Here is a 27,192-nt window from a genome sequence, read left to right as displayed (position 1 = left end):
ATTGTATAGATTAAAATGTTACCCTTTTTTTTATGTTTCGGGAACTTGGAAGCAGAACCCTTGACTTCTCTGGGCAATGAGACGCCGTGAACTGTTTACTCACTAAGAACATAGAAATGATATCAGAGGGATCACAATTAGTTTGAGAGACATAGGATGAAACAAAAACCACTGATGCTAAGAGTTGGGAGCCAATCAGATATAAATCTAAAATATTATATGGCACTCAATCAGAAAGTTCAATGTGATTTGGGACAATTAAAGCAAGGGGATTATATAACAAACAAGGGCAAAATAGGATGCCTTAACCTGTAATATTGGACCCCAGAACTGAAAAGAAATAAGCAAATGGAGGGAATCCAGAGAAGATCATCTACAGTGATGGTTTTAAAGCAAAATATGAACTTTACAATGTAGCCAAACCACAGAGTCAGACCCAAGGGTCAGGATAAAAATCTACAAATAGCTTGGGGGTCTAAACACCAAGAGTAAAGAGGAATTTTGGCTGGAGATATGAAAAGTTTCAAGGGATAAAGTTAAGGAACGGGAAATTTAGGTTAAGCATCAGAATGTATCCTTTGATACTACAATGTGTTTGTAGAACAGTCTCTCAAGGGAATAGAAAGAATACTGATTAGTTTTCTAGGATCCCTGATAAAGGGATACCTTGATATCAATCCAAGTATTCTAGAACTTTCATTGGAATATTCTTGTGCCATGACCAGATGGAATAGATAGTGTAAGTTTGAAGCCTGAATTAACTATGATAATTAGAAATAGATAGTGAACAGACTGTTCTTTCTTTTAATAAAAGACATCCTAAGGCTTTGATTAACTTATCCTCTGAGGAAACATAAAACAATGAACAAACATGGACACTACTTTTCAATAGCAAATACCCTAACAAAGGAGCAGGTCTTAGAAATCTGGTTAGGGAGGCGCCTGTGGCTCAGTGAGTAGGGCGCCGGCCCCATATGCCAAGGGTGGCGGGTTCAAACCCAGCCCCAGCCAAACTGCAACAAAAAAATAGCCGGGCGTTGTGGCGGGCGCCTATAGTCCCAGCTGCTCGGGAGGCTGAGGCAAGAGAATCGCGTAAGCCCAAGAGTTAGAGGTTGCTGTGAGCCGTGTGACGCCATGGCACTCTACCCGAGGGCGGTACAGTGAGACTCTGTCTCTACAAAAAAAAAAAAAGAAATCTGGTTTTTCGAGTATATATAATCTTAAAAAAAATATTTCTAGACTACCACCAACTATATTGCCCTATATTGCTCCTGAGGCTTGCTGATGAATTATAAGAAAGATTCTGGTGATCACTTAACAAAACCACTCATTCTGAAATTGGTAAATGAAACCATAGATCTTCCTTAATGGAATTTGGCATAACTTAGCAGTCACTAAGAAAGTCTACTGTGAGTTGAGTCTACCACAGCAAAGGGATCATATAACAAACGAGAGTCAAATAGAATGCTGTAGCTAGGAATCAGTGAATTCACCGTAAGCCATGATGACTGCAATATAAACCTAATAATAGGTTGAAAATCAACATAGTTTAAAAAATTTTTAAAAGTCCAAATAATTTTCTTACAAAATCTTTCTTTTTAGAAAATCCACTACAGGGTGGCACCTGTGGCTCAAAGGAGTAGGGCACCAGCCCCATATGCCGGAGGTGGTGGGTTCAAACCCAGCCCTGGCCAAAAACTGCAAAAAAAAAAAAGAAAGAAAGAAAGAAAATCCACTATATTTCCCACGTGTTTTAAAAGCACATATACACTGAGTTTTTAAAAGGAGCCCCAGCTTAATTTGATTTTATTTAAAACAATTTATTTGTTGTTCCAGACAGTGAAGCAAGTTTCAGAATAATGGAGGGGCAGGCACAGTTGGAAACAAGATGATGAAGTAACTGGCACGTGTCTGCGTCAAGCCCCAGGAGTACCAAGAGAATAGTCCTCCTGTTCAGTGGCTGTCTGACATCCGTGACCAAGTATGTAGGCTTTTGTGCCTGGAGGGCATTCATAGTAGCACTGCACAATCATGGCAGGGGTGCAATTTCAACCACAGGGTCATCATATGGGCTTACAGAAATAGAACTTACATGAATCATCAATTACATTTGCACAACCACCTTGAGTTACGTGTTCCTGTTCCTGAAGTGTGACTCTGTTAACCATCTACTCCAAATGCCAAAATCCAATGAGGCATAACCACGCAATGAAGCATAACTACACCGTGGTATCCCAGTGGTAGAGACATTAAGTGTTTTCATTACAGTGACAAGTTAAACGGTATTGTTACTAAAGAAAGGACAGGTAAGACCCACCCACTTTTGCTTGAATGTTCTTTGCATGAGGAGGGAAGAAAACACGTGTCTTCAATCCTCCAAATGCAACCTGGCGTCAGTAGCCAGGCTGGGAAGCAAGAGATCTTAAATGTTGTGCCTCTTAGTGGCAAACCTGATTGACAGCCACTGAAAATATTTAAGAGGTTAAGGGTGAGAAGAGATAGACAGCGATGGGTGACGGGAAATTAGAATCTCCTGTCTTCATGCAGCAAATTAAAGTTACCAGAAGTAGCTCCCCAGGTGCAGTCTGTCCCCCGGTATTTACAAAAAACAAGTACAGCTCAGCTCCGGTCTTCCGATGCCCTTTGCTTCGTGTTCCCTTTCTAATTAGATTTCACGATGGGTCTCCTCCAAGGTGAACACCTAGAAAGATCCAATGGGCTTTTTAAAAAGTCAAAGTAAATTAATTTTCCCCTCCAAATGTCATAGGCATTAAAAAATCAAATTTGGACAATTCTGGTATATAAACAAGACGAATGTTTGTATCGAAGACCTGTATTTATAGCGCCATTGTAAGATTTTTTGTTTCTAAATAAAAGACATGGTGAAGGAAAGTCACCTTTATATTGTGAATTATATAAAATTTTCGTCACCTCTACGTGGTAGAAGAGTACACAGAAACACAAAAGTACGAGACGTTTTAACATTCTGTGGAGATGGTTGTAAGATGCGGGGCAGAACTTGAGTGCTAAGTGGCAAAGCCCTCCAGGAGGCAGGCGAGCCTTTGCTTTGCGCTTTACAGATGCCAGGGTCCGACAGCGGGAGAAGTCACTCCCAGACTCCGCTCTAAACCGGGAATGATGACTTCACCAGCGTTTTCCAGCCTCCTAGGACTGTGGTCACTGCGCGAAGCGCCCAGAGGTGTCTTGGAGCGAAACGCTGAGGCGGATCGCGTCGCGAACGCCACTCTCGGCAGCCTGGAGGCAGTGGTTACGCCGCAGTCGCCCCTGCCTGGCCTCACTCACCCCTCCTCCTGAAGTACTTTAACCCACGTGCTTATGGTCCTTAATCAGGGAAGACCCCTCCCTTCGACTTTTCTTTCTAGGTCCCTATCTCCTGCCTTTTCTTTCTTGCTTTCTTTTTTTTTTTTTTTTTCTCAGAGTTACTTTCCGGCCTTTTCCTCAGCAGCCCGCAGCGGCTGCATCTGAACTGAATCTGCCCTTCTTTTCTTAAAACAAAAACAGCAGGAGGGAAAAAGGAAAGGCTGAAGATTTAACTGCAACTACAGAGCAACCGTCCCGGGCTGCCCATCTGACACCAGTGGGTGGGGTGCAATCTGACACTTCCTTCCCTTTCCAGAAACGTGAGTGGAGCTGGCGCGCCCCTGGGTCTGGGGGAGGGGAGACAGGAGAGGAGGTCCGCACTTCCGTCCTCACGACTTTCTCCCCTGGAGACCCGCTATCAGTGCCAGCTGCCCTCTCCCTGAGCTTCTCGCAGGTTTGGCGCCTGGAAAACTCTTCACGTTCTGTTTTCTCCTGCTCCTGGCTCAGCCCCGGCTCCCGCCGCCCTGGCGTTCCTCCGACTCTACTCGAACCCGAAACCCCTTTTCCCGCTGCCTCCAGCGCGACAGTGCGGGAACATCATCTCCCACAGAACAAGGGCAGCCTCCCGGGAGCTCTCTCCTGAGCTCTCTCCTTCACAGATCGCGCTGAGCGCAGCCGGGAATTCTCTCACACCATAGTTTCTCAGCCTTGGAAGGCCTTGGGCGCAGCGCGCTAGGTGTCCCCACTTCTCAGCAAGCAGAGACCCCGCGGGAACCTTGAGTTCAGAGACACCCTTGAGCCTCGCCAGTCGGAAGAGTGGGCGCTGCGGCCCAGCGGAGGCCAGACGTACAGCCTCAGGCGCCGGGCACAGCGAGGGTGCACTGAGGGCACAGCTCAGGCGCCCACTCGGGCGCGGGAGGAAGTTTCTCTGGCGGCGCGGGGAGCGTGGTGGACGCGCCCTGGGCGCACGCCCAGGCAGCCTCCTCCCCAGCCCTCGAGACCGTCCTCAGGCCGCGAGGAGGCTGTCCAGAGCCAGAGAGCAAGGAGTGCGGCGTCTCCCGCCTCAGCTGGGAAGGGGGAGTGGCGCTAGCAGGCTGGAGCTGGGAACCAAGCGAGCGCCTGACCTTCCTCCTCCTCTTCCTCACCCTCTTCGGGAGACTTGGGATCTGGGCGAAGGTTTTAGCTGCTGCAGGAGACCCCCAGACACCTTTTTCTAGAAGGCTGGGGATGGAGCTCCTGCTCCTGCGTCCACCCGGGCACTTGGAGCGCACGGGCGGCGCGTAAGCCGGGCATTGCTCTCCACCTCCCTCGGCAAACCCCGGGTCGGCCCCGCCTGATAGCTTTGCCCAAGCCCCTTTCCCTTTCCAGCCCAAAGCCGCCGGCGTTCCGGGAGGGAGAAGAAGGTGGCCCTCAGGCACAGCCCCGCCGAAATGTCGGCGCAGAGTCTGCTCCACAGCGTCTTCTCTTGCTCCTCGCCCGCCTCAGGAGGCTCGGCCTCGGCCAAGGGCTTCTCCAAGAGGAAGCTGCGCCAGACCCGCAGCCTGGACCCGGCCCTGATCGGCGGCTGTGGGGGCGAGGCAGGCGCAGAGGGCGGCGCTCGAGGAGCCACGACGGGCCGCTTCTACTCCCCAGTGCCGTTAGCCGAGGGTCTCGGCTTCCGCTCTGCGTCCTCGCCCCGGGGCCCGATACCCCGGGCCGCCCGGTCCCCTCCGCCCAGACCCCTTTGCTCGTCCTTCTCTACACCCAGTACCCCGCAGGAAAAGTCACCATCTGGTAGCTTCCACTTTGACTATGAGGTCCCCCTGGGTCGTGGCGGCCTCAAGAAGAGCATGACCTGGGACCTGCCGTCTGTCCTAGTCGGACCGGGCAGTGGCCGCGGTGCGGCGAGCATCCTTTGCTCCTCCGGGGGAGGCCCCAATGGCATCTTCACTTCTCCCAGGAGGTGGCTCCAGCAGAGGAAGTTCCAGTCCCCACCCAGCAGCCGCGGCCAACCATATGTGGTGTGGAAGTCTGAGGTAGGGACCAGCGGCGGTTAACGTCCTGGGGTCCAAGGCTGGGCGCCCTGGGCAGTTCCACGGGGACGTCTTTAATTCTATCACATTTACAAAGCCAGGCACTCGCGCCGAGGGGTTTCTCTGGTGTGGCTGTTCCACTTCAGCTGGTTAAATGGTGCCTGGAAATGGGACGTCCCTAGTGGCCACCGCGTGTGCCGCGTGTGTGTCTTGCAGGACTTGTTGGCTCCACTGTGGAGCGGTCATGGGAACTGGAGAAAGGGATGGTGTTCTGGTTTCCTGTTTGTGCTGCAGGCAATTTCAAAGCGTCACCTTATCCCTTCAACCAATGTTGATACTTTATGGAACTCAAATGATCTATTGCTAAGCTGTTTGTAAGGATTGGATGACATGTTTTGAAACGTGTCTGCCATTTGGTTCTATGAAGAATTCAGGAACGTTATTTCAGACTGTGTTGTTGCTAGTGTGTGTGTGTGTGTGTGTGTGTCTGTGTGTGTGTGTGTCTGTGTTTGGGTGGCAGGAGGAGTAATTCCTAGACTTCTCTAGTTTTGACCTTTTCCTTGAAGGGGTAATGTCTGAAATCTATGATACTGAGTACTAGTTTGACCTAGAAGAAGAAGAAAAAGAATCTCTGCTTGGGGATATGAAAGATTATGGAAATATGCCCAAATTCCACTAAGAACAATTAGTAGTTAGTCAGGAATCAGTAAAACATAGGGAATTGAGAGGGAGCTATTTGATATCCTTAAAATGTATGCCGTCTGGTTAAGAAGAATGGAGAATAGATCCGTTGGGAAACTGTCATTTATGGGCACTTGGAAATCAGCACATTTTCTGAGAATAAATAGTAGTTGTTTTAAAAATGAACAACTTCTAACCCTTTCAGTCCACAAACTCTATAGGTTTGCCTTGGGTCTGTTTCCATAAGGCAAGAGAGATTTCATCAGTTGTAATTAAATATTTTAAAATACAGTTAGCATTACAGAAACGAAATGAAATACCATGTAATTGCTGGAGATTTAGACTAAATACACAATAACGCAAAACCATTTCCAAATAACATCCAAGATCATACCCAGCTCTGTTAACATGGAATAACTCTTAGATTTTGGCTTTATTTGACAGCCTTAGAAAAATCAGCATTATTTGTCAGAAATATTGGCGTCACATATTATTGTTAGTTGCTGTCTGAAAGGAACTGCTGCTGTTGAATGAGGAATACTAATTATAAAATAAAAACTAACAAACATTGTTAACCATTCTGCCCATTTACTTGAGGTAGATAGGCAGTAGAAAAAAACCCAAGGTGGACAGGGAGAGGTTACTTGCAAACCAGGGAACTCAGGAGTAGAAAGTGGATACAAAATTGAAACATCAAACTTCTCCTGGTCTTTAGGAGGGCCTGGATTCCCACTATACTTCAGAAGCATGCATTTTCAGATTAATTTGTAAGAGGAGAGAGAGAGAGAGAGAGAGAGAGAGATGTAAAAGTACATCAACTTTTTGGATTAGATGAATGGACATTCACATTTAAAACCAATTTCATCAGTAGGAATGTTCCTGCTTTTCTTAGCAACCATATACATATTTGGAATGTAGTGTACAGATGTTGTTCATTGCTGTTATGACCAAAAGGCATTTGATGTCTTATAAATTATCTTCTTATTAAGATCTCATGATCAATGGACAAATGGCTGAATTGCAGTGGTACTGTGTGGCTTCTAATTGTTGCATGTAGTGGGTAGTCTGCATGAGGCTTGTCTACGAAAACTTTTACCTTTTTCTTGTGGTCAAAACTATGTGTGTGTGTGTGTGTGTGTGTGTGTGTGTGTGTAATTGTATGTGTGTTGGGGTGGGGGCAAAAATCCCCCCCTTTTTTCATCATTGGAAAGGAGGAAATAGCATTATTATTTGTAAATATCATTGCATTCCAAAAGAATCAGCTGAAAAACTAGCAAAAATTCAGAGAATTAAGCAAAGTGGCTGAATTGCAATAATTGATAAAAAGTAGGCAGAAAACTAATGAAAGAACCAATAGACAATAGCCACAACAATAAAAACTAATCTGAAATCTGGAGACCTTCAATAAATGAAAATGTAAGATTCCTCTGAAAGATATAAAAAAGACTTGAGTAAGGGAAATATCTTGTTCTTAGATGAGAAAGAAATGTAAAGATGTCAATTCTTTTCTCAATTAATTTATAAAGAAATCCCTTTATGATTGAGGTAGACATGGAGTGATGGGATAGAATCCTGGCATGGAGGTCCAATACTGGTTTTGTTTAGTAGAAGCCAAGATATCCTAACATAACCCCTGGGTCTGGAATTTAATGGCCTGGATTACTTTTCAAAGGTTTAATGCCCTGGAACCCTCTCAGAAACCAAGAAAATTCATCCTATTGGGCACTTCCTGTCCTTCTCATTTGCAATCAAGCTGGGTCCATAGTCCTAAAACAGAATCTTTACTAATGATACCAGAAGTCCAGCAAGTGAGCACTTTGCAAGGTTGCTTAGAGGCTCTGAGGGGAGATCTGGTTCATAATAGTCTTGATGCTTAAACTTGTTAAGATTCCATGTACCTTTTATGGTTTGTTCAGATTTTCTATTTTTCTCTCATTGACTCCATAGGAAAACCTGAGAATTCACCTTCAGATTTAGCCATTAAATGGTCTCATCCATTCTCTGGTTTTAAACGAAATTGTTCATACCACCATTCTGTTCCCAAGACTCTCATAAATGCCTGCAGCTCTGTTACTTGTGCCCAGTCAAAGCTCACAAATGGCCATTTTGTGGCCAAAATCTGGGAGGTGTTAGGCAAAGTGAGCTACAACCCTGTTAGTATTTCCTCACTGTGTATTTCAGGATTGCTTTAGCACAATCTGTTCGCGGACGTCTTGTTTCTACTCATATGGATTGAGCAGAAATGACCAGACAAAGGGGTAAGTGGTATAGGAAGACACAGTCGGGGCATGTTTCTCCACTTGTGTCCTTACTAGCCAAGCTCTGCCTCTGACTCTCATCACAGTTGAGGGAAGAAGGCCTTGTTACAATCCTGCAATCCTGGGCTTCTCTTAATTCTTGTGGATCAGAGCTGGGATTATGCTTGTAGCTGACTGGGAGTTTGCCAGCTTCTGTTACTAAAATAGTTAACTTCTGTAACTAGTTAGTTACTTTAGTAACTAAACTTTTTCTATATATCCATGGCTTCTATACTTTTTTTCAATTATGTCAGAAGCATTTCTTGAGCATAAGCATTTCTGTCAGTACCAGAAATGCAGAAAGGCTGAAACACAGGGTCATCCCTTAAAGAGCTCACAGGCTAGTGAGGGCTGGATGAGTCAACTAAAAGGCACAGTGCAAAAGGATTATCACAGTGAGGGACCAAAGAGGAATGAGTGATGATTCATTGTGCCCTTGGGAGCCTTAGAAGTATTCACTGTGCAGAGACCATTTGCACTTGATCTTCAAGGATGACTACCATGTACAAGAAGAAGGAGAAAAGTGATTCCTTGATGAGAAAGAAAAGAGTGGACAGGCAAAGGCACAGAGGAATGGTGATGCTGGAGTTCCCAAAGAAGACTTAGTAGGGCTTAAGTGCAATGATTTGTTTGGAGAGGGAGGTTAGGACACATGCAGTTTAATACATGTATTAACCACATGGCTTTTTAATGTAGTAATTACAAGGGTACATGCGGAACTTAGTAAATGTAGAATATAAATGTCTTAACGCAATAACTAAGAAAAATGCCAGGAAGGCTATGTTAACCAGTGTGATAAAAATGTGTCAAACTGTTTATGGTGCCCCATGATCGCATTAATGTACACAGCTATGATTTAATAATAATAAAAAAAAGAAATCAGACCCATGGGAGTGGATAATTACAGGCATAGATAAAATGACAGGTTAGCTGGTAAAGATCGACAACGTACAGTCCCCATCCTCCAAGGAGACCCCTTGGCATCACATTTGCAGAGAAGTTAAGGGATAGAGGGTCTTTCTGAAGTGAGAAGTTTAGTGTTCCTGGAGGAGAGATGTATCTCACTGCCTGTTGTATAATAGTGTTCAGCAGATAGGGTAGTGGTAATTACAAGACCCCTACTGTACAGTTCTTAGAAGTTTTGTTCTTCATAACCTGGTATGTGTCAGCAGAGGCTTTAAATTAGAAACAAAATTGCCTTTCAAAGGTATTGAGGATATGTAAAAAGTATGGGATGTTTAAATATATATGTAGAGAAGAATTAATGGTAAACATAGATGATTATTTTAAATTGCACATGAACTTTATGAACACTCAGTATAATGATGGAAATTGGAATTAAAATTTAAATTGTCGCAGAAAGGAATATTATGATTTAAAATAGAGGCTCACTCATCCCACCCAAGAGGAAGTAATTAGAGTAAGACAGCTTCAAACAGGAAATTGACAAGGGGTGTTTTAAAAGGAATTTTCTGAAAACAGCATAATGCCTTAGGATTTTTTAAGTGTGGAAAAATATTCAACTTAATTTTCTCTGTCTCCCTTTCTACTCCCCATCTCTCTTCTAGAATTCCTTTCAAAGGTAATTTGTTACTTAAATAGGGAAATGATGTAATGACAGCTTATCAGATTTCTTGGAATTGAGCTTTCACTAGCATTTGGGGATTTGAAAGATGGAAAGAGTACATTTTAGATTTAGGAAGAGCATTGGGTAGCATCTAGCTTGAAACTCCTCATTTTGCAGTGAAAGAGAAGGACTGAAAAGTTTAAGTGGCTCAAACTTGGACAAAGAGCTAAGGGAAGAACTACTCTGGAATCCTTCTTGACTCTCAATAGAAACTGCCAAACTTCTAGGAAAAGTAAGCAGTGACGACTACTTCCATTGTCTGGTGAGCACCTTAAACCTTGGCAATGTCTTTTCTGTCCCCATTGCTTACTGAAACCATTCTCTCAAAGCTCCCTAAATTCCAAGAATCTTCTTTAGGCCCCTTTGGTCAGACTTCTGGGCCCCATTCCCCCTCCTTGCTCTTCCTTTCCATGCTACACACAGAGAATCTCAATTCCTTCCTCACCTCTTACATCTCCTCCTGTTCCTCTGTCTCCAGGCCTGTCTTTTACAGCCATCTTCACAATTCTGTGTTTTCCTTTCAGGTCATTCTCCCTTAATCATCTCTTTCACTTTTGTCACTTCATGTGGTACATGTCATGGCACATTCGGGATTTATAGAAATAGGATCTCATGTTTTCATAGTGAAATTTTGATTCTTCTGATCAGGTGTGCACTAAGGAAAAATGTGTTTTATATCAGAATCTAGTCAACAACCAAGGGAATCTGAATGCTGACAGCAGTTCTTCCAGAGCCCAGAGATATGCCTTTGGGACATGACATCCTGTTCTGAAGTTTACTGCATCAACTCTGAACCATTGCTTAGATAAAGAGAATGAGACTAAGATTACGACTATGTTACAATATAGCAAAAAAACCTTGGAATGTAATTCATGAAAAAATGAAATTAGTTGTTACGTTAGCTGGTAAAGATCGATGTTTTCATTGACTAGTAGCGAAATGCAAATCAAAACAACGAGATACCACTTTATATTCAAGAGGATGGTTATAATCAGAAAGATAATAACAAGTATTGAAAAAAGTGTGAAAATATTGAGACTCTCATACAATGCAAGTGGGAATGTAAAATGGTACAGCAGCTTTGTAGAAAAGTTTGGCAATTCCTCAAAAAGTTAAACAATTACCCATTGATACAGCAATTCTACTTCTGGATATATACCTCAGAGAAGTAAATATATGTGCATATTAAGACTTGTATATGAATGTTATTCATAATAGCCAAAATGGTAGAAATAACCAAACGTTCATCAATGGATGGATGAATTAAAAAATGTGATATATCCACACAATGCAAGATTATTCAACAATACAAAGGAATGAAGTACTATTGCATGCTGTGACACAGATGAATTTTGAAGACCTTATGCTCAGTGAAAGAAGCTAGTTACAAAAGACCATGTATTGCATGATTCTATTTATATGAAATATCCAGAAAAGGCCATTCCATAGAGACAGAAAGTAAATTAGTTGTTATCAGAGGCAGCAGTGGGGAGGGATGGGGAGTGACCACTAATGGGTGTAAGGTTTCCTTTTAGGGTAATGAAAATATTCTGGAACTAGATGCAGGCGATGGTTGCACAATCTTGGGAATATACTAAACATGACTGAATTTTACACTTTAGAAGGGTGAATTCTATGGCCTATGAATGAAACCTTAACTAAAAATAAATGTTTATTATTTTCAGAAACTATACCAAATAGTGTTGCTACATTATGTTTTCAAAGAAATATATACATAAATGGAGAAGAACAGTTATGTAGTTAGTCCAGACCCAATGTATTTTACATGCTGTCTTTGAAGATACAACAAGGAGATGGTAATGGCTCTGGCAGAGTCAATAGAAGAGTCAGCAGTTAGCCCTAGGATTTTCTGAGATTGGTTACCGTGGAGATTTTATGTCCTGATTATTGCACTTTGGAAGCAAGCACAGAGAAGCTATTAAAAATATTGTTTTGAAAAGAGGAACAAATTTACAAAACTACTTATAATCTGGAAAAATTGCCTGGTTAGATCTCATCACAGTTATTAAATAGTCAAAGATTTTCAGGAGCCATTAAAACTAATAGCAATTTGAGAGTCTGCCTATGGAGTAATATGCTAATATACTCAAGGGAAAAATGCAGAGCCTAGGAAGTTATCCATGGCTTTAGAGAAATTGGAAATTAATTATTTGGCCTCGTGGACGAAGAAAATAGCATGTTTTTGTGTCTGTAAACTTAGCTCCTGGAAACAGGTGAATTAATATCACCAGTAGGAGCTAAAGTGGGAGTAAGCATTGGATCAGTTCTCAGCTTGTGTTGCCAATAACTTCATTTCTCAGGGGTTGAGAAACAATGGGAAAGCTGGTACTCTGAGGCCCAGATGTGGATGGAGAAGGGGAAAGAGAAGCCTTAGGTGACAATAGCCATGCTGCCTTAGGGTTTATTATAAGAAGGCATCTGCAACAGCTAACAGTTGAGTCCATAGCTAATAATGGGAAATCCTAGATGAGGCCACAAGATATTCTGAGCAAAGTATAATTCTGCTCAGATTGGAACTTCCAGTTGATTCCTTGCTCACTTATTTTAGTTGGATTGTAGTTGATGGGTGATGATGATGATGGTGATAAGTGAAATAACAAATAATATTTGTAGACTACACACCAGGTTTTTGTTATTAGAACAACTCTGTGAGGTAACAGTATCACCCTTCATTTTCTGGATGAGGATAGTGAGACTCGCATTAAGAGGTAGCCAGACTTAGGTGGAAAAGGAATGAAGGGAATAGGTTAAGTTGGACTCTGAGCCACACTGCTTGAGTGCAAATCCCAGCTCTGCCCTGTGACATTAAACAAATTATTAAGACTCTTTGTGTCTCAGTTTCTTCATTTATCAAGTGAGGATGATGACAATGCCTACCTCCCAAAGTTTTTGTGAGGAGTTTATAACATAATTACTTGGAAAGTGCCCCGGACATAGGAAATACTAAATGATACATAGGGGTCAAGGTTAAATAAAATTGAAGATATGCTCAGGTCACACAACTTGGAAGCAACAAAACTAAGACTTGAACTAAAGAATTAATTTAGTGGAAAATATTTATTGTGTCTACTGCATGTGCCAGGAACTTTCATCTCTCTTCTATGGCAGTTGAAGAAGGCTTAGATGATCAACAAGTGAATGAGTAGGCTCAGCTGTGAACAATAGCAGGGAGGCAAGTGGAAGTTTATTTTGCAAACTGTTAAGTAAGGTATACTTTTCATGTTAGGGAATGGAGCAATAGCAGGCTGTCACCTCAGGCATTTTAGCCTAGTGACTTGGAACACAGGAATTTGCCAGACTTATATTGTGGATTTGGTGTAACCCAAGACATGCCAACAGGCCAAGGGGAAGCCTTCATTCCAATACAAAGTAACTTCATTGCATCAGACATTTTTTGTTTGTAGAACACTTAGAATGTTGGAAACTGAATAGTTTCCAGTCCAGCACTGGTTCTCTAGCTGGCAAATGACAGTGTTCTAGCTTCTTACATCAAGCCTGGTGTGTTCTCATTTCCTCACACTACCATTATCATGAGACCCAGATGACTGCTTTTTACAGTTCAACTCAACCTCCTTTCAGGGGAACAAGGCAGCATCACTAAATTAATACAATAGCGTATATACTCAGATGCTTTTTATTTGTTTGCTGGAAATCTAACTGTAACTCTTAATTAGCATTTCTAGATTGACTTTAACATTCCATGAACAAAATAGATTAGGAGGGGAAAGCCCTTTAAGGGAAAGCCCTTAAAAGTCTTCTATTCTAAACATTCATGTGATACATAAATCTACCCTCAGTCCATACCAGTGTTTTTCAACCATTTTTTTTCACTGCACACTTAAACCTATAGTTAAACTTCCCTGGCATGCTAAAATTATGTTGATAAAAAAGTAAAAAAAAAAAAAAAAAAAAAGGAATATACTTCCTGTGCTTTGAACTTCTTTTGAAAATAACAAACTTTTTTTTTTTTTAAACAAGTGTTTATTGTGGAAAAAGCTAAGGACTTACAGTAGCATAAGGGAGATCCATATCCCATCACTCAGTTTCAGCACCCACTTGGCCAATGTTGCTTCATCTGTATCCCTACCCAAGAGTGCTGGGGTCACAGGAAAATAACAAACTTTAAAAAATTTTGCAGTACACCTAAGATCCTCTCTTGGCATACCAGTGTGTCATAGCACACTGGTTGAAAATCACTGATCTATAATCAGCTACCTCCTCTCAAATGGAAACTTTCATTGTTCTGCCTTAACACCATAAAGGACATAGACATTCTTCCTGGAATTATGTTAAAATCTAGTCTCCCTGGGACTTTCATTATGCTACAAACAAATTCTAACTCTCTTGTTATACAGGTAATCACAATACTGCACTATTATCGTCTATAACCAAGTATAGATTGCTATAGCTTTCTTTCTAATCATCAACACAGAAGTTTGCTCATATTTTCTCTTTGGCAGGTAAGAACTGTAAACATGTAAACATCAAATCAGAACTAAAGAATAGTTTAAACTAAAGGTAAACTCTTGCCATCAAAACATCTTGCAAACTCCTTACAGAAACAGGATTAGAACTCATTGTTTCTAAGTTCTTGCTGCAAACCCAATGAGTCATAAATCCTTTCATGATTTCATAAATCCTTTCATAAACCAGCTCAAATACAGGCGCCGTTTTCATATTTTATCAAAGAGTGCTGCTCTGGGTCTTTATGCAAACCCCCAAAGAGGCATGTTGGATCTGACTTTTCATGTTAATATTGTGTCAATAAATGGTGCTATCAAAATGTGCTTATCAAATTGCTAAGAAAATAAACATGAAAGGTGATATGGAGATGATCCACAGGCTTGAAGGTCAAGAATGGTGGATCTTGTGGTATGGTGGATCTCAAGTGGTATGAGTCCCAGACCAGCTCCAGAAGCTCTGAGGCATGAGCTCAGCAAATAATATTGTTGTTCTGCTGCAATGGCAATATTTTGATCTTTTGATTTACAATGACATTGGAAGTATATTACTTTTTCTCATAGAGCTCTAAGTGCACTGTGAAAGATAATAGCTCACAGCAATCTCAAACTCTTGGTCTCAAGCAGTCATCTTGCCTCAGCCTCCTGAGTAGCTAGGACTACAGGAGCCTGCCAAGACGCTTGGCTAGTTTTTTCTATTTTTAGTGAGACGGAGTCTCGCTTTTGCACAGGCTGGTCTTGAATGTCTGAGCTCAAGAAATCCATCCACTTTGGCTTGCCAGCATGCAAGGATCTATGCAATATTTTTACAATGCAGAAAGGTTATTTTTTTTTCTTTTTATTTGGAAAAGACTTTGTGCAGAATTTTAGATTACAACCTGTAAGTGTAATCTCTCTCTTTCTCTGTGTGCATGTATATATATATATATATATATACACACACACAATTTTTAACTTTTAATTTAGTGATCATATCTTAGATTAGAAATAAAGAATGAAATGTTGACTATTACCATATATAATTGGAGCAATGTAGGTGAATTATTTTATGATAATCTGTTGTGAAAAATATAAGAGGGGCAAAAGCACTATGTCATGATTTGAGTTTCCCCAAAGACAGGGTCTGGATGAATGTAGTTTATTTGGGAGGAAATCCCATGAAGCAGGTGAAGAAGATAGAGAATGAAATGAGGAAGGAGGAAATGGCATCATGAGGTTGTCATGGAAGTCATAGCTGTGGACAAAGGGTCGAATGAGAATCCCCTAGGACAGCTAGAAAGTGTAGAATGCCTCTTGGGATGACGAATGTGTATTTCTTCTATTTATTGGTGTGCGACAAATCACCTCCCAACTAGCGCTATGATTCTGTGGATCAGGAAATTGATCACAGTTAGCTGGGTAGTTCTTTGTCTTCACGTGGCATTGTCTGGGCTTCCTCACTTGGCTGCTTTCAGCAGGTGCCTTGGATGCCCAGAAAGTTTGAGATGTCTTCACTTACATGTCTGGTGTATTGGTGAAGAGGCTATCTTGGGGTTCCTCACTGCACGGTGGTCTCACACTATTTGATCAGAGTGAGTTGCAGAGCCAGGTCAGATTCAAGGGCAAGAGAAATAGATTCCCCTCCTTGAAGTAAGAATTGACAAAGAATTTTTGGCCTTCTTTAGTCTGCCACAAGCTAATGGATGGGAAGCTGGAGGATGTTTCTATTGGTTTCTATCCTCCATTGGTTGAAATCTCATATGTGTGTGTGTGTGTAAGGATGTGGTTTAACTTCCCTAGTCTGTCTGTCTTTCTTTTCTGTTTCGTTTCTTTCTTTTGACAGAGTTTCACTCTGTCACCCTGGGCAGAGTGCCATGGCATCACAGTTCACAGCAACCTCAAACTATTGGGCTCAAGCAATCCCCTTGCCTTAGCCTCCTTAGTAGCTGGAACTATAGGCGCCTGGCTAGTTTTTCTGTTTTTAGTAGATGCAGGGTCTTGCTCTTGCTCAGACTGGTCTTGAACTCCTGAGCTCAGGCAATCCAACTGCTTCAGCCTCCCAGAGTGCGAGGGTTACAGGCATGAGCCATCATGCCTAGCCTACCTAGGACTTCTCATACAGGACTGGGTGTGCACTAGAGATAGTTCACAAAGTCCATGTGAGTTTGCATACAACTATCCAGTACACTTGCAGCAGAAGTCACCAATTTTAGCATAGGTTCATGGGGAGCAGCATTAGACTCAGTCACCCACCATGTTAGCTACATAAAAACATAACTGAAAGACAAGCCTGGGATCAAATCCCAGTGCCACTACTATGAATTTCAGTTTCATTAACTTTAAGGGTGATAAAACAGTGTTCCCTGTATAGGAGGTTATGAAATCAATAGGCGAGTGTACTTACAACCCATGGGCCATGGGCTGGGGTCATGCTGGAATGTCTGTTATTTATTTATTTTTTACAATATTAGAAGAGATATTTTATTTTTTTTATTTTTTTTAATTTTCACATATAACCGTGTTCATTAGGCTTCCACTTTTTGCCTTCACAAAATTAAAAAGGCTTAAAATTTAACAACAATAACAATGTTTAAGATAGGGACCAGAAACAAAAACCTCGCAAAGAACCAACGAAGACAAATACATTCAGAAAAGAAATCAGACGATTGCTGCAACGAAATATTAAGCAATAATAATAATAGTAATGCAATGAAAATAACATTCACATTGTCAAATAAGAGTATTATTTATTACTTGATCTAATTATCACTTAAGGTTATTACTTGATCTAATTCATTCTAAAATGCTGCCATAGGAGAATGCATATCGATTTTATAATGCTTCCAGGAAAAAGCAACAATACTGTGGTAAATGTAAAGAACACTGGCAAGATGCAATTTTAGGTTTTTTACATTGTAGGAAAAACATGTAGTAGTGGAGGAATTATGATACAGCATAGTTTTTTCTCTACATTTAAGTTTTAAGATTTATGTACTGTATTTCTAATTGTGTCAAAAAGGATGATATTTTGTTCCTGTCAAATGTATATGCCCATGAATAAATTGCAAAATAAGCCCTGTTTATTATATTTAGAAAGCTGGCAAAAAATAATTAAGACTATACATCGCAGCTCTATAGTAGTTGCTCATTTGATGAAAGCAATTTTATTGCTTCATCTGCTGCCTTTAGGGAATTTGCACATATTCATCAATTGGCAAAACTGCGGTTCAGATATTCCCTCCACTTCACTATGAGACTGTCATTGTGCGAAGCTGCTTGCTGTTAGAACTTTTTGATCTACTCCTCGGAGATCCTTCCAAATTACTAGGTTTTTACAAAACAAAGAGCAACACAAACATGTATCTTCAGTTAGAACTGGCATTCTGCAGCTTAGAGATATGGGGTAGCAAATGAAGAAATTTAGTTTGCTATCATCAGTTGATAATGATCATCTGTACCAGCTACTGAAGCATTAGCTGTCATTCTGGCTGATTAATTCATTCATTTATTCATCAACAGTTCTGTATAACTTAAGTGTCAAACTCTGGGTTAAGAAAGATAATAATTATAACTAATATTTATTGCACGATTGCTTTGACTTGGTTACCCTACTTAACGCTTTGGGTCACTAAATCCTCACAATATTCCAAAGAAGTGTAAAGACAGTAAATGGCAAAGGTGGATTTGAAATCAGCCTGAGTATTCTACCCAGAAAATTAAATACATATGGTCCGTGTTCTAAAGGTCCTCAGAGTCTAGAGATATGTCATAATTATAATATTAGCTAACAGTTTTTGAGCACTTACTCAGGTCATATACTCTTAGGATGATTTTACTGATATGAATTCATTTGGTCCTTGGTTCAACTCTATGAGTTGTTATTATTAGCTCCATTTTCTAGATGAGGAAACTTAGACACAGAGAAACAAGCAATTTGCTTAAGGTTACCTAAATAGAAAGGGAAGGGGCCAGGATTTGAATCAAGTCAAATTGTTTTTAGATATTTTACTTGTAACCATCACTTTATATAGACTAGATTCAGTATCTGATATGGGCTTAAACAAGTTTGTAGAAGTAGTTCTAAGAATTCATAAGAGGGAATGCCTAATTCTGCTTGAGGAAGCCAGGGGAGATGACATTTGAGGTCAGTCTTAAAACAGCAAGTGTGAGGGTGTGGTGGCTCACATCTGTAATTACAGCACTTTGGGAGGTTGAAGCAGGAGGATTTCTTGAGGCCAGGTGTTCAAGACCAACCTGAGCAACATAGAGACACTCTATCTTTAAAAAAAGAAAGAAGGAAACAAACAAACCAACAAACAGGGAGTATGAATTTGTCTGGGCAACAACAATGTGGAGGAAGATGAGTAGAAGAAATAGAATGAGCAAAGGAATGTAACCATCAGTAAGCAGGGCATAATCTAGAAATGAAAAGTTGTCTTATATGATTGGAAAATGAGACATGAATTCTAGAATTATTTTACATATGAATTAATCTGACACCCAGCCAACCATAGGGATCCAGAGAACAGGAGAAACCATAATTACACAATATCTTTTTTTTTTAATTATTTATTATTTTTTATTTCAGGTTAATGTGCGGATACAAACAACCAAATCACAATATTTGAATTTGTTAGGTAGAGTCCCTCTTGTAGCTATGTCTTGCACCCCAAAGTGGGCCATATACTCCTACATTCAGTGGGAGTACCCCCAAGTTTTCCCTCTCTCTCCTCCTGTCTTCCCCCTCCCCCCAAATTGAACTGAAATGAGTCTTCCTCCTATGTGGGTATAATTAGATTGTCTTCTGGCTTCACGTTAATACTGAGTACATTGGATATTTGCTTTTCCGTTCTTGTGATACTTTACTGAGAAGAATGTGTTTCAACTCATCAGGTTATTTATTTATTTTTTATTTCGAAACAATTCTAGATTTATAGAAGAGAAGCAGGGGTTGTATAGAAGACTTTTGGATATCTGTCATCCTGCTTTCCCTACTATTAACATCTTATATAACCATGGCACATTCATATAAACTAAGCAGTAAACTTTGGTAACAGGCTTATTACTAAGGTAAACTTGGCACTACTTTTAACTGAAATACCTTTTTAAATAAAATTTATAACTGACACATAATAATTGTATGTATTTATGGGGTACAGTGTGATATCTCAATGCATGTGTACATTGCAAATCAGGGTAATTACCTTATCCACTTTAGACACTTATCTTTTCTTTGGGGTGGTAACATTCAAAACCTTCCCTTCTAGCTGTGTTGAAATATACACTACATTGTTATTAGCTATAATCACCCTACTATTCAATAAAACACCAGCATTTACTCTTCCTGTCTAACTGTAACTTTGAAACACTTTTAACTGAAATACAAAACTTTCTTAGATTTCACCAGTTTTTCCACTAATGTCTTTTTTCTGAGCCAAGATTCCCTGTAGGATCCCACGTTGCATCTGGCTGGCATGGCTTCTTAGTCTCTTCCATCAGTCTTTGTCTTTCATGATTTTGCTATTTTTGGAAAATACTGGCCAGGTATTTCAGTTTCTGAGGTTTTCCATTATTACAATGGGATAATGCAAATACACAGCATCATTTGAACACCAAGTGTCACTGTTTAGCTGCATTAACAAAATATACTGTTTGTATTATTGATGTTTTCACTCAGTCCATGACCTCCTCTTATCCTGTCTGCCTGATAGCATGGCCACATGCTTCTTAGTAAGATGCAGCACTGGGGACACAGACTGAATAAGCCACCTTATAACAGTGATCTCACTGGCAGCCATTGGACTTGGTTGGTCTTTCAGCCATATGTTCTTTCGCTGTAATTTGAATTTATCTTCACTTCTTCCCCATTACATGAGAAGCTCTCTGGTAGGCCATTGTTTTGTCTATCTTTTATTGCTACCTTGGGCCATCAATAGCATGTCTTCTTTAGCTGCATTTTTTGAGGTATGAGGCTGGGGAAAATCCAAGACTGAAATGCTCCTAGTCATTTTCCTACCAAAGAGGGGAGGAAGAACTGGGCTTTGAGTAAATATTCATTTACATCACCAGCATTCCTCTGTGCTCCTTGGATGTCTACTTTTCTCTTGTTAACGGTGCTAGAATAAACACATAATTCTACCAAAATATTAGCAGTGTGTGCTGTTTTCTTTCACTTGCCAGGACTGTTTTATAATAAATACCATTGGAGAAAATACCATTGGCCAGTATCCTCAGCAATTACATTGGTATCTCTAGAGAACAAAGTATGGATTTGGCAGGTGCTTTGCAAAGAGTAGAAACGTATGTCTGATTTGTACTGCATTCCTTGAATATGCTGATCTTGTTACCTATGAACTTGATTTTAAATGCTTCTTTTACTGGACAAAAATTGATGTCATTATTTGGTGTGATATTTACTAATTAAATATCTTTGAGATGGCAAATCTAACATGAAGTTTCTTTTAAAACTGAGTGGTATGAAACAGATGTTCATATTGTGTTTTCATGATAGGAATTTTTAGATTAAATCAGATATTTATATTTGTCTAAAATAATTTTAGTCAAATGGAAGAAGTGGGTTTTTTCAACAGTTCTGTTCATTTCCCTGTATCACGTCTTAGTTCCTTTCTATCTTTTTTTATTTACATTTTTTCCTTTCTGTCTTTTAAAGGTGTAAATTTTATTTTCCCTCTAGTTGAATTCTAGCTCCATATTTCAGTTTTCTTAAAAAAAGTTTCTACTTGCAGATTTATCCCTTACTTCAAACTCTAAATGATTCCAAATAATTATTGATACTTCCTCTCAACAAAGGAAAAACATATAACTGAAAAAATAAATGACAACCAGCTCTTTATCTAAACATTCCTGTCTTCTTCCTTGATATCCATGTTTTTATCTTGTGTATTCTTTAATATTCTGTATTCAAATGGCCCACGAGACTTGTCCCTTTTTCTATGCAATGTTCATATTTAGCCTTTTATCTCCATTCCTCCTGGCACTGACCCTTATCTGTCATACTTGGGGCCTTCTAACTAGTTTTCTGGGTGATGATGTTTTAATACATGCTTTTCATTTCCATAAGTACTAACATTATTTTAATTTCCTGTTGTGAACTCCTTCTACAATAAACAAGTATTACTTGTGTGAGTTAGACAGTAGTTGCAAAGAATTTGCAAAGTGTGTTGGAAGCAAAGAAGAGGGAGTGATTACTTCAATCTGTGAGGAAGGTGCTAACATTTCTTACCAAATAGCAAAAATTGTAAATAGTAACCCTTCAGGGGATAAACTTGCCCAGAATTTTTCTTTTGTATTTAGTATTAAATATATTTGAGATGGGAACGTCTGATTTTTACCAAATTGGGTATGGGGGAATTAGACTTATTTTTCACAATAGCTATCTTCCAAGAAGAAAGGATGGAGAAGAGGCAACATTGTAGTGTTAGGCTCCTAAATGTGGAAGACTGGAATCATGAAGGAGGAGAAACTGTGTGTGGTGTGGACTTGTGTGTGTGTGTTGTTGGATACTCAGCTGATTGGTGGATCTATGGATATGACAGTGGCTACAGAAAACCACTTCTCTTCCCCAATGCTTTCTGTTAAATCTCAAATATGATCTTCACAGAAACAAAAGTAGGGACACGCTGTAGGAGAACCCATTTATTAAGTAGATTTTAAGGTAACCATCATTCTTTTTAACTTTTTTTAAAAAAGGATTATCAAGATTTAATTCATATTCATATTTATTTTTAGAAAATTTTAGTCACCCCCCAAAAGAAACCCTATGCCCAATAAGCAGTCACTCCCCATTCTTCCTTGGCCTCAGCTCCTAGAAACCACTCATCTACCTTTCATCTCTATGGATCTGTCTGTTCTTGATGTTTCATATAAATGGAATCATACATACAATATGAGGCCTTTGGTGTTCGGCTTCTTTCATTTGGCTGTATGTTTTCAATATTCATCTATATTATAGTGTGTATGAGTACATTATTTCTTTTCATGGTGACATGCTATTTCATTGTGTGGATAGACTCCATCTTTTTTATCTATTCATCAGTTGATAGATAGTAGGTTTGTTTCCACTTTTTGACTATTACAAATAATGCGGCTATGAAGACTCTTGTACAAGTCTTTGCATAGACATATGTTTTCAACTGTCTTGGGTATATACCTAGGAGTGGCTATGGTGAATGTTAAAGCAAGAGGCCACGTTTGGCTTACGTGTTTTCTCACCTAGGAGTGGAATGTCTGAGTACGTGGGGATTTAGACATATTTATTGCTTAGGTTTGTTTGGCAAATATGATAGTTGATTTTGTTGGGAATATAATGTTTTTTTGTGAATATAGAGCATTGTATGAGTAAACATTCTAGGGAGTTCCCCCAAAACAGCTTTTAAGCAATGGCACCAAAATTGGAATAGGTGCCCAGAAGTTGGAGGTGAGTATTTTGAAGTGATTGTGAAAATTCTACTGCTTATTTTCAAGAGGTACTACATAAGTAAAAAATTAAATCTGATATGTAATGTTCAGTATATGGTGTATTGCATATACTTGGTATTAATATGTATACGCAGGTAAATTAGAAAAGATGAAATGGATCTGTGTCTGTGGATGGAGAATAAATAAGAGAGTAAAATTATAAACTATCATTGGTCTGTTAAGCAATGTAGAAAAAGTATGGATATTTGTTATTTTTTTAAATGATATTTTCCATAGGGAGAAAACACAGGATGAGAAAAGAAGATGAGAAAGCAAGTGATCTGTCTAACCTTTTGCCAGAATGATATGATTGATAATTACATGCAGCTGAGCAGAAATAACATGGGCATGCTTAGAATTTGCTTAGGCAGTTTCTGTGCTTCCTTCCCTGGGGGCTGTTAAAATTCTTGAACATAAGAGCATTTGAGCAAGGAGAATATTGTCTTTTTTTCCACTTACTGAGTTTATTTAAACACATAGAATGTATGTTTTGCTGAAATTCTCCAAAGACAGGTTGTGGAAATATTATAATATATGTACCAGTTTGTTCATATAATTTAAATACATTAAAATTTTTTATTTTCCTCTAAGGCTTTTTAATAGCTATATGATCAAATTTATTATATCATCTGCTGGATACGGTATTATATACTGCTTGACCGGTATGTTACGCATGGTAGTGCGGTGTAACCTTCCTCAGGCTGAAAGCCATTCAACATATCACAAGGAACAGGTTATCCTTTAATGTTGAGGCTTTGAGCTATTTATCACAGCTGTCAGTATGCCGTGTCCCAGGCTAGATGCTGCTTTTGCTGAAGGACAAGATAAATGTACATTGTATTTAGAAAACATCTCCCATATGGGTTATCCTTTTGGAACCACAAAACTCTCCTCTTCTACATGAGGGAAGAGATGTTACTCTTCCCACTCCCTAAGATATTGTTTAACTAAGTCCTTGTCACTGTTAAGTCAGGAGGGCTACCAATTTGAAGGCTATGGTGAATGTCAAAGCAAGAGGCCATGTTTGGCTTACATGTTTCCTCCGAGTAAGAATCTGATTCTTACGTTGTGATCTTTCCTGAAATCAGATAATTAAGGACCACTTGTCCCAAGGATAAGCCTTCTTCCTAAATTTCTTCTTACTTACTAATTAGGGAAAAAGTCAATCAGTGTGTTCATCTATCAGCAATTATTTGTTAAACACCCATGCTTCTCTTGCTGTCCATAGCCTTGTGATATACAACTGCCTTAGCCTTCATATGGCTTCCCATTCTAGTTAGGTAAGACTTAGGAAAAGTTATAGAATAACATAACATACCAGTATTGAATTGGGGTAATATTGTATAAAGATGCCTGACAATTCCATCTAAATTTAGAGAAGGGAGAATTTGGGATGATGGGAGTAATCAAAGAAGACTTCACAGAATAGTGACTCTTGAGGTGGCCCTGAGAGGTAGACAGAATGTCAGCATATGAAGTGGAGACTCTTCTGAGAAGTTGGGGACAAAACATGAACAGTGCCTCAGATAGAGAAGCAGACTGAATAACAGCTCCTAGGAAGACACGATCACTGTGTGTGTGAAATGACGACTGGAGGCCCAGTCGTAAGATAAAGCAGCAAAGCCAGAAAGCAAGTTTTAAGCATCTGAGCAAACCTCTTGTTTTCTTGAGGCATCTTTGCCCGATCACATTCTTTACAGTAGAAGATTTTTAAGGTGAAGGCAGCACCATTTTTACTTCACTAGGTTTGCATTTATGCATTCACTTGTAAAAACATCATGACATTTGGAAACAAACAAACAAACAAAAAAATAAAGTTAGGATCAACACCTAATTCCAGTGTAGGAGAATTTTCCTTCTTCAACTCACTAAAAAAAATGAGTATTTGGGGGGGTTTGTTATGTTCAGATGGGACGGAAATGTAGACACAAGCCTGGAAAATAATGCATGTGCCAAGCTTATGTGTTCTAGAGCAGTGGATGTGGAATGAATGAATACCCTTATACAAGAGAGCACAGAGGGTAAATTAGGAGTGGAATATTCATGTTTCTTCCCAAGGACATTGCTCTTACCTCTTCTTTGTATTTTATTAGATTTTAAAACTGAGGAATCAGAAAATGATCAAAAATATTACTGTAAGAGAACATGATGAATAAAAGGGTGGAGAGAGGGTTCATTCCTCTATTAACATCAGCAGTCATCTGAACATGTACTTTTTTCCCTAGCATAAAATCATAGCTGTAGAATGACCTTCTTGCTTACAAAAGATCACTTAAATTTTTTAATAAAAATTTGGCTTAAACTTAAAAGAAGTTTTTAAAAATGTTAAGTATGGTTCTTATCTACTTTTAAAAATTTAGTGGTTAAGGCTGGGGGCGAGGGGCTGAGGAGTTGGTAGGGTTCTGGAGTATGTTAGTTACAATCTCTCTCTATCTCTCTCTCTAATTTCTCTCCCCCACCAATCATTCCCTCTCTCAATCTCTGTCTTTGTCTCTCAGTTCTCTCAATCCCTCTCTCTCTTTCAATCTCTCTCAATCTCCTTCTTTCAGTCTCTGTCTCTTATACACACTCTAGATTATATAGTAAACATAAAGTTCAGTGAAAATTTGTTGCTAAACAACAGTCCAAAGGTATAATCCAGAAAGAATATTTTAAAGTAATTTACACTCTTTTCATAATCTCCAATGCCCCCTTTTATGTTTCTGCTCTCTTCCACTCCTGCTGACTTGTCATTCTCTTATCCTTTCACATTCCTTAGTCTCTGGTTTTCCATTCCTGATTTTTGGCAGTCGAAATCCCTTCCAATGAGGCTATCATTTTATGCTGCCTATAAACTCTAATTTTTAAATTAGCTATATTATAAATGTTCCCATTTACAAGTGCGGTATCCCTCTGCAGCCCAGCATTTCTCTAACAATGGTATCATTATCCATTAGCTCTTATTCACTCTAATATACAAATATAGTAGTATGATATCTCTTCCTTATTAGCTAAGAAACTTTAAAATTTTAAAATGTATGACTTTGTGATTAATAGTCTGAGGCTACATATGTGCTAGAAATTAATATTTTCTTCTTTTGACTTGAGGATTAAAACTTGAATCGTATATGAGGATATGAATATGCTAGTAATTTGGCTTGGTTTTCTCCATATGCTCTCTGACTCTTGTTCTCAGGACAGATATCAGAAAGAATTACTGTTGCAACTGAAAACAAGTCGAGATTTTAACTGTGGTTATAGAGTGAATTTTAGATGACAATAAACACTAAAAATGTCTAACCAGTTCAAATTAGTTATGTGGCATGCGGACAACTCCTCTAAAGGCCTGAAGTTTGGTTCTCTGCATATAGATCCTGAACCCTTTCTATTATAAGCTTCAGTTTTGAATGAGTGCTAACTTGCAAACAATTTTCAAAAATTTAGGTCAAGCAAATTCACCTCAGACCACTGAATTTGCGTTGGTCCTGTTCACATTTTTAAATGTTACTCTTGCTCTTTCTTGACTTCATTATGTCAAAGTCAGTAACATCCATAAATATTATTCAAAATTTATTTTACAATAGAGTATGTATTTCTAGATACCATCTTTTATACCCACTTTTTGTTTCTTCTGCTATTGGTTTGCATTTTGCATTCAAATGGTATCCCACCATTATATGCCATGCTTGTGTTATTAGCTGTCATTACCTGCCCAAGCCTCTCATTTGCTTCTTATGGGCAATACAAATAATATTTCTTTCTATTTCCTTGGAAAATTGTCATTCTTTTAGCTTGGCCACATTGTTTTGACAGGAAAACAACCTATTAATATTATTGAACATCCTTTCTTGTTTTCCTTGTGTAAGAAAAAATTCATCACTATTTATTAGCTGAAACCACACAAAAACTAATTTTAGAGAGTCCCAAAACAATCATTTAAATTTAAGCCACCTTGTCACTGGTAATTAAGTTTTTAAAATACTGACAAAAACATCAAAATTTTCATTTATTTTAGCTAACAAGTCAGAGGAAAGGGTGAAATCAATTAGTGAAAAATTTAATTAGGTTTGAGGAGAAGTTGGAAAACAAACTTACAGAAACTTAGTAAAGTGACTTTTTGAGCTTTTCAGACAGATTCGCTTGAATTCAAACTCAATTTATTATTAAGAGTTGTTTTATCTTTGTTTCATATTAGTGTAAGAGGAGCTCAAATAATTAGGTAATTGTCCTTTGCTTTTATACATTACTGGAAGAACAACACAGATGGAATAAAAGTAAAAGCAAAATTTAGAAATAACAAAATTTAGAATAACATTTTTCAAAAAGTTCATGAATTG

At 39.3% G+C, this 27,192-nt stretch overlaps 1 protein-coding gene across 1 annotated transcript in view; it reads left to right on the top strand.

Moving 5' to 3' along the window:
* The first annotated feature begins 4,328 nt into the window (after positions 1-4,328).
* The window catches only part of ARHGAP6 (Rho GTPase activating protein 6), a 496,950-nt gene continuing 474,086 nt past the window's right edge, over positions 4,329-27,192 (top strand). Inside the window, exon 1 of the mRNA XM_053580492.1 lies at positions 4,329-5,336. Coding sequence (XP_053436467.1) covers positions 4,752-5,336 — 585 coding nt within the window. The 5' untranslated portion in view covers positions 4,329-4,751. The remainder of the gene's footprint in view (positions 5,337-27,192) is intronic.

This window comes from Nycticebus coucang, chromosome X (assembly GCF_027406575.1).
Source record: "Nycticebus coucang isolate mNycCou1 chromosome X, mNycCou1.pri, whole genome shotgun sequence".
Taxonomy (NCBI): Eukaryota; Metazoa; Chordata; class Mammalia; order Primates; family Lorisidae; genus Nycticebus; species Nycticebus coucang.
Note: the sequence above shows the minus strand (reverse complement) of the source record. Positions and strands in the feature narration are given on the sequence as shown.